This window comes from Papilio polytes, unplaced genomic scaffold, assembly GCF_000836215.1.
Source record: "Papilio polytes unplaced genomic scaffold, Ppol_1.0 DF823399.1, whole genome shotgun sequence".
NCBI lineage: Eukaryota > Metazoa > Arthropoda > Insecta > Lepidoptera > Papilionidae > Papilio > Papilio polytes.
Window position 1 is genome coordinate 3,353,153 of NW_013525805.1, and position 9,127 is coordinate 3,362,279.

The 9,127-nt window shown below is 35.2% G+C and overlaps 1 protein-coding gene across 1 annotated transcript; it reads right to left on the reverse strand.

Moving 5' to 3' along the window:
* Positions 1–2,001: 2,001 nt before the first annotated feature.
* Positions 2,002–7,286, reverse strand: LOC106104749. The gene is made up of 6 exons (XM_013284879.1): positions 7,192–7,286; positions 5,703–6,061; positions 4,574–4,793; positions 4,059–4,233; positions 3,633–3,769; positions 2,002–2,210 (listed from the first exon to the last, which is right to left on the reverse strand). The coding sequence occupies exons 1-6, from the start codon at positions 7,250–7,252 to the stop codon at positions 2,002–2,004; spliced, it is 1,161 nt and encodes a 386-aa protein (XP_013140333.1). The 5' UTR covers positions 7,253–7,286.
* Between the last annotated feature and the right edge of the window lie 1,841 nt (positions 7,287–9,127).

Sequence of the window (9,127 nt, forward strand, 5' to 3'; positions counted from 1 at the left end):
AAAGTGCTTTCATCAGGCCAGCGTTAATTAAGTATGGTGGAGTGGCGAATAGATTGACTATGGAAATCCCTACAAGCGAAGCAAAACTATTTTCATTTTTATGTTCAAAGGGATGACATATACAACATTTTTAAAAATTAAAACATAAAAGACAACTGCAGGCCTAAAACTGAAACGACATTTAATTTTTCTTTTTCATAATATAAGGTGGCAAACGAACAAGCAGCCACCTGGATCCACCGAAATGGAAAGCGACCGCTGCCCATAAACATCCGCAATTGCAAATGCGTTGAATTTTTTTTATAATGTAAAGTGGCAAACGAGCAAACGGCCACCTGAATCCGCCTAAATGGCGAAGCGACCGCTGCCCGTAGACATTCGCAATAGCGGATGCGTTGCCTACCCTTGATCGACGCAGGAGGAGACGCACATAAAGAGGATATATCCCCTATGTGTCTCCTGCACCATCAAATCCACGTTCCCTTCCCATGCTTTTCTAATAAGAAAAAGGGTGGGAAGGAAAAGGAAGTAAAGTTGTAAAAATATGTAACTCTGTTAGATTGTTGACATTTCACGAGACGAAGTGCTTAAGATTCGTTTAGTTAATTCAGTATTTGTCTAGATGACGTTAAGAAAGTATTTTCACGAATAATCCTAAGATAAAAGCTATTTTTAGCAGAAACATACTTGAATTATATCTGTCAACATTTTTTTTTAATATTGAACGTTTTTTATAAAGTTTGTTAGTCTAAATTTAATTAAAACGTAAGTTATAATAATCTAAATTAATGGCGGTCTTAAGAAATATGTCCTATCCCATCATTTTTGTCCACTGAAATGAAAAGTTTTCAAGCGCTTACAAAAGCTGAGTCTTTACAATTGAAATACAATTTTCCTCATTAACGTGCGCAAAGTTGTTAACAGAATTATTAAAAAGCTTTTGAAAAGAAAACTATGTCTTATGTATTATTTTCATTGATTACACTCTGCATAGTGTTTTACGTATAAGTGTCAAATGAAAGTAATTCCGCTTATCGTGTGATGGCGACCAAGAGGCCTAAATTTGTTCCAATTTCCTTCCTACCCTTGTCATATGTATAGGTGGGACAAAGGTAGGGGAAATATCCCTTTCCTGTGCGTACACTTCTATCTCTGCAATTGCGGATATCTATAGTCAGTTGTTGGGTCACTAATTCGGCAAATGTAACCGCTTTCTGGTTCACCATCTTATCATAAAAAAGTCGCTAACTGACATAAATAACGTCTGGACTTTAAAAAAAATGTAAGCTGAAAATCTTATTTCATCCAGTTTCCTTGAAACTAGTAATTAACCCAGTAAGTTCTTATAGCAAACTAACTCAAGTCTCACTAAGAACTTTCCTCGCAAGGCAATGAATAGGTGTTGTACTTTCTTAGGCATATAATCTTCAATAGGAACTAAAGCAAAGGTAACTGAACTTTATTCTTGGGTTTATATTTGCCTGTCTACATTAAGGCGATTAGAATTGTTATTTGTCCAACTGCTAAGTAAAATTACAATTTAATATTAACATTATAAAAGAATATAATAATCGAACCATGTGGTACTTTGATGTTTATGACGCAATCAAATTTTAAAATCCGTTACAACGAAAAAACACATATACAAGAACTAGCTTTCGCCAGCGACTCCGTGTGCGTGAATTAAAGAAAACACAAGTGAGTATATGTGTTCTTCCAGACTATTCCTACATCTATACCAAATTTCATCGAAATCCGTTCAGTGGTTTAGGCTGGAAACTCTAACAAACATCCAACGATCTAAACTTTCGCATTTATAGTATTAGTATGATTGTTCCAAATATCAAGTAATTGCATTCGCCATACGAAGATAATATTCTAAGAAAAAAGGAAAAATAATGAACCATAAAATTATTAATCAGTTTTATTTTATGTAACTATTAATAATCTATATTTAGAACCAAATTTAAATATATTATATACAGATAAAGTGACAAATCATCACGTAGGTAGAACTAATACTGTATATCTTATTACTGAAGTTAAAATATCTAATGTATACAATAGAGGAAACATTATCATGAAAATCACTGTTTTCGATAACGTAAACACCGGATCGTGAAATGTTACAAATAACGCTAGAGTAGTGACACATTTTGAAGGTAGTTGGAATGATTTAGCACCAGCGTGGAGTTCAGCGAGGCTTTCTTCTGAAACAAAGGAGCGTATTAGAGACGATGAAGACTAAACAATCTTACCTCTGATATAAATGCGAATTAGATGGATGTTTGTAAGAGTTTGTAGCCTTAACTGCTGCGGTTATGGATGAAATTTGTTACACATGGGATAGTTTGGAAAAACTAAGTTTAGTCAAAGGTGTGCCCGCATTAAACCTTTAAACAAACTACTTATTAACTTGGCTACTTATTTTTTCAATTAATTACGTTTTAAAATTTCATTATCGTGGAATAGTATTCCAATTATTCTAATAGAATCGCAAAACCGGTGCCCGAGTTAGTGACCGAGTTGCAAAGGAATGCACCGAGGAGTATTCAAGGCTGACCGGCGACCAAGTCACGGAAGCAGAGCATTTCTAGGATGCCTGTGTTGCGTGACCTAACTTTCACAACTAGCAGCGGAAAGATTTAATGATCGCTCTTCAACATAAAAATGCACGCTTAGCTTTTCACATACGGACAGCTTAGATCGGGCTGACACCTTTAAGTAAACTGTGGCACAAGTGTTGTGCGATTGTCGATTATTTAGCAGATAAGTGAACTATTTAGTTGCACAACTAAAAATCGAGTAGTGTTTCCTTCCCTATATGCTCATTGGAATCAAAGCGAGACTACACAGTCGTCAATAGTCAAAGGTGGACGCGAGCAAGAGCGCTGACTGACTGACATTTGCGTCTCCTTAAACGTTATAGAAAATCCGTCGCATACAAGGAACCAAAATTGCAGTGTAGAAATAAAGGTTCTATCTCAACTGAGTCTTGAAATATTTATTTCTCTTTCATTATTAAAGTCAACATTAAATTGAACAATAGAAATTTCCACTCTTGTTTTTTTAAATATAATTTCCCCTTTGAATAAATCAAATTGTCGCCAGACCGGCAATAAGAGTTACTTGAGTTTTTTTGTCGCACGATTCAAATGCTAATTTTACAGTTGCAGGGATTTTAAAGTGTTTGCTATGCACAACAAAGGAGTCTGAGATAGTACTGTAAACCTTTTTATTCGACGGGGGTAGAGGTTTTAAAATGACCATCACTATCTAGAAAAATCTTTTAATATTTAATCAGGGAAGTGAAAGAAGTTTCAACAACAGATAGAGAATTACAGATTAAGCTTGTGAAATGGAAGAGCAGAATAAAGGAATCTTGGAATTTAGTTAAAATGTAAAGCATGCAACATTTACGTTAATTTTGAAGAGTTAAGGATTCGTTGCTACATAAAGAAATTACCAATAAAGATAAAGATAAACGTAGAAATATTTCCCTGATCATTTCATAGTTCACGCTTATACTGTGCGACACAGAGGTTTTATCAAATATAGATGCAATTATTAGTGGAGCTGAAGGACCGATTGAATTGTAAATGAATGAATGAATGATCTTAGGTACTTCCTACCATTAAGCACGTGCACGGAGACAGTGTGCGGCCGTGCGCCGCGTACAGCGCACGTGTAGTTGCCCGCGTCGCTACTATTAACACGTGCGAGGCGGAGCAGACTGTCTGCACCGCCCGACACCTGTTCTGTCTTCACACTGCAATCAAATAAAATAATGTATAATGTGTAGATGTCGTTATTTTACAATTTCTTAGAAAAAACATGTTAATTTCACCATCATACTATTCGTCACAGTCTACCATAAAAGCCACAGTCGTAACATGAAACTAATGATAGTGTTTTAGCAACCTCTGACTTGCTAACACTAATAAACCCTTGTTAATTACGTCCAACTTACACGTCACTACCGTACAAAGTTACACACAAAGAGATAGCATCTAAGTACTTGTACTAAAGGTGTAGTTAACAAAGCAAACTTAAGATACCTGATGCCGCCTCTCGTAGTGTCGGCGTTGAGAGCCCTGCCCTCGTGTATCCAGGTCAGCACGGCCGGTGTGTCGACATGCCTCGCTCGACACACGAGCGCTAGCGTCGACTCCGCTTCGTAATACTTCTCAGACAGCGGCGCGCCGGCTTCGTCCACTACCCATACTTGTGGAGCTAAAATCAGTAACTTTACTAAATATACAAAAGATAAGGTGAAGATGACAAATCAGTATGAGAACGGATTTTAGATCAATCAGTGTGATCAGCAACTAGCACAAAAAGTTGCAACAAAGTATTCAAAATGTTATTGACATCATTTGTAATACAACTCAAATACAAATTTTTCCAATGACGTTACATTTACTTTTTCGCTTATTTTCGTGCTATGTCTCCAGTAAGTCAATATGTTTTGTCACAGCAGTAAACTATTAAGTATATTTAAATGTATATATACATCAGAAATTTGTGAAATTATTGTTGCTATATTATTGTATAATGTCACAAAATATCTTACTATTAACATGTAAGTAGATTCTGCTGACTCTAGGCGGATGTGTTGATATCTGACATTCGTATATTCCCTCGTCATCAGGTTTGACTTCTTTGATAAGCAGTCTCCAATTGCCAGGATATCGCTTAGCGACTGTCACTCGATTGTCCGCTGCGTACGTCACTGCTCCCACCGTGAGCAGTTCTGGCAATTCTTCTTTACCTCTACGACGCACCCATGATACCTAAAAGTAATAAATTTTATTACAATAGACCAGAAATTAGCTGACAATTATATTAGAAGATGTCGCATTGTTAAACGAAGTATCTAAAATTTGACTGAACACCTAGGAGCTGGTAGTAACAATTTCGTTTCTGAATTTTAGCGGCTACTTAAATTCATAAATTTGGTATAGATCCCTTAACCAAAGTATCACCTATCTAAGAATACTTAAGGCGACATTAAAAAGGAGCATACGTTGCTTAAGTCATTTTGCCTATTAAATAATAATTATTGTAAAGAGGTTGAAAAGAAAAGTTTATTTTTTCATAAGCAGTCAATTGCATAAATTAAAAATTGTTAGTCAAGGCGATTTGAAAAATAAAGACCACATTTATAAATATACAAGGTGGATGAATGTATGAGCAACAGATTGCTATGAAAAATAATCAAAGTCAGCACATTGCCTGCAGTAAATACTCGTCAAATATGTATGCGCAATATATCTTTGCAAGGTCAGTGGAAGCCGATCCGAAAGAACTGGGTCGGCGACGATTCGAGCCGCAAGCCTTTTAAAAATGACACGTGTAATGGAGAAACCGTGCTCTTTATGTATCAGAAATAATTATTTTCGTACGGTACTTTTATTATTACGAAACATATATCATGGCAGAATAAAAAAAATCACTTGCAAAAGCAGATATGTAGAAGTATTTAGGGTTTAAATAATTAGTAAAGTCCACATGCCCAATTCTAGTCCATCCTACATCCTCCTAGGACCTCATATCCATTTGGATACGAACGGGTTAGAATGGAATGGTATGTAAGTAGGGGTGTCATTAAAATTAGGATGTCGTTCGCTGATGTCTATACTTATAGGTGACCCACTTGCATATTTCTTATATTAAAAATATCAATAGTGAATATTTCTTACCGTCTTATCTTGAAGAAGACTTATTCTACAATTCAAATACGCATCTTCACCGAGCTGTACAGTAATTTTAGTTACATTCCCTTTCGGGGTATCTTCGAAATTTGGTCCATATTTTCTATCATGGTCGAAGTATGTATTCTTAGCTGATACTACATGTGGTACCATGTCAAGTATCAACTTTGGTTGGTTCGTTATCGTCCTCCCAGAGTCTGTGATGTCAGACGTTGGTTGTGGAACTTTAAAGGACTTCGTACTATCTATTGTGGAGTTGCCGAGTTTCAGCATGACCGGTGCGGGAACGACTCCTGTGCTCAGCACGTACAAGGAAGACACCGTGTTGCTTTCAGTGGTTGTTGGATCTGTGGATTTAAGTATGTTAGAGAATTTATAACTAAAAATATTCAACAATAAATAAACTGAAACTCGGTACGTCATCACTCTGCTTTTGTCCCTACGGAGAGTTGGTACAGTATGTATGTCTCTACCAGCCGTTATATCTGAATTCACTGCCTTCTTAAGCATAACCTCTTTCACACATTCTTTCTTCGGTCTTCTTCTACCTTATTAGCCATCCACATTCAATCTTAATGCTTTCTTTTTCATGGCGTCATCATCTCGCCACATATTATGTTCAAGAATAATATATTCTACAAGTTATTATTTTTTTCAGACAAATTAACGAAGTCAATTAAAAACTTAACGGTTTGATCCTATCAGTCACTACAGAAGAATTGAGGTTTCTTGTTGAAATTATAGTATGTTAGTTAATGGCTAATTAAAATAGCATTATATTCAGCACCTTATCCAAGGAGACTGAAAACTAATTTCTCATACAATGTTCTTTTACTTGCCAAAATTAATTAAGGCTACACGAGTCGCTGACAAGGGTGGGCTTATTACAACTGCGGTCCACATTAATTAGAGTTACAAGATATGCTAACAAAATGGCTTTGCTTACTAGCTCTGATGTTAATTAGCGGATAGAATAAAGAATGGTACAAGATGTTTTGAGAATTGATATAATTCAACGTGAATTGTACATACATTTTAACATATTTTTACAGATGTATGTTACTGATAGAGTCGAACAACGTATACTTGTAACTAATCGTAATTGGTACACACGTGATTGCAGAAAACGATACGATGATACGATACGAGAGTATTATGTTGCCGTAAACATCTTAACTGGCTTCTCATTACAATGCTAACTAAGAAATAACGACAAGAAATTTTAGTGTTAGTTTGTTTTGTCATAAATTTACTATACGTCCCCAATGAGGGGGCTCGGATCCCACCATAAAGTGGCTAGGCCTTGACCAATCACGCTGGCCCAGTAAAGTTGACTTTATACATTATTTGAATTTCTTCGCAAAAATATGCAGGTTACCTCAAGATGTTTTCCTTCACCGTAAGAACGTCGGGTAAATGTTTATCTAGTCTTTCATATGTTTCAAGGATAGAAAAATATCAGTATAATTATGTTTACCTGTAGCGAATTGACATACACCTATCTGTGTGAGAAGGAATACGCCCAAACTCCACAACATAGCGCCTGAATAAGGCCGCGCCCCGCTCGGCCTCTCATAATCTGGAAATAAAATAAACACTCAACTGTACAGCCCACAACAGCAGTCGTAGAATAAGTTAAAAACGAACACAGAAGACAGAAATCAAAGTAAGTCCGCGTTTCGTCTGATAAATGTGTGTTCCGAGGGCCGAATTGTAGATCTATTTCCCATCCTAGCTTTTTATACGATGGATATTTTAGGAAGGAAAGTGAATTTAGAATACTTCTATACTTAACGAATAATAACCTTAAAATACTCTCTTTTATAGCAATAATTCCGATAAAGTCGCATTTTCCATTATATTCCCGGCTTCATACATTATTCAAACAATCATTTTCATCGGAAAATCCAGCTCAAAGTTGAATCAGTCTATAATTACAAGTTTTAACACGAGCTTGGATATAACATTTCTAATTGCCTTTCCTTTGAGCTATCCGCAGAATTCCCGGCGTCTTTTTTGCCCTTTCTCGGGCAATGCAATTAACAAAAGAGAGCAGAACAAATGATAAAGGTAATGGTGTCGAATGTAATTTGACCCTTCTGTTTTCTCAGTAGGTCTTTGGTTTGAGTACATTATAGTACTAATGATTTTCGACTTTCATACAATACCAGCTAAAATAGTGATGTTACAGATAGATTGTCTGTTTCGTCATTTTTCAATCTGTCAATTATAAAAAAAAAATTAAATTATTCTTCCGTTATGTAATTTTGGTTTTAATAAAGAAAGGTTTTCACTATTCAAAAGGAAAATAAAAACATTCTTTTGTAAATACCGAGAACATGTTGAGTGTTTTGCTTTTTGAGAGGAATTTTGTTTTTGCCAGCTAGTTATCTTCACTTCCTAGGGAAGATGGGACAAAGCGATAGGCTATTATTATTTTATCAAAACAAAGCCGGCTTTGGTTCTTACCATTGATCTATATAAATGGACAGGCTATAAACTGTGGTATTTTGTGTCTATTTGGTTTTTGTCATTATGGAGCTAGAGATAGTCTTAATGTCGTTTACATTTTCAAATAATCACCTATCTATTTTTTACACATCATACTTTGGAAATACTGGAGGGTAGGAAATTATGTTCTACGACTAAAATAAAATACGGCCTTACCGTTTGTATATTAGAGTCACGTACCAAGTTGGTATTAAGTTGTCCATTAAGTTAAAACGCGGGCTCATTCCACTCAATAATAAACTTGATTTCTGCTTAACGGTGCTACGACTTTTTCGAGGACTTGTTAGGAATAAGTTTGTAATGTTAAGTCATACTTGTACTCATATTTATTTTCCGGAATAACTTTAAGTAACAATAAGTATCAAACGGTTCCCTTTTTTATCTTTTGTTGAAATGTTATTGATTTTTTTGCCTTTTAAAAAAAATGTTTTAAAAAAGGTACTTTACTCTAGCGCTTAAATGTTGTTTATAATTTTTTTTCTTTATATTATTTATTTTTCTCTAAAAAAAAAACAGAGATATCAATATTTTTAAGTGTTGGGTGTGACTTTTTTAAAAATCATGATTCTGAAATTTTCAAAAAAAAAAAATTCTTGGATTTATTCCAAAATAATTCCCACACATTTAATTTCCGTTTCATCTGCAAGCAAGTAATTGCGACTTCGTGTTGTGGTGAACGCAACACGAATAGTTATGAGGAAAGGAAATAAAACGCCGCCGCGAAATTATTTAGGCTAGAATTCAGTTATTACATCCCGTTATGCGTCGGAGCATAATATGGCAGGTATGTAGGTCACATATTTAGCCTGAATAATGTTATTTAAATTAGTATGGTAAACATGTCGATACATTACTTAGTTTTGGTACTTAATAAAATGAAAATGACGGAAACAAAATGAACT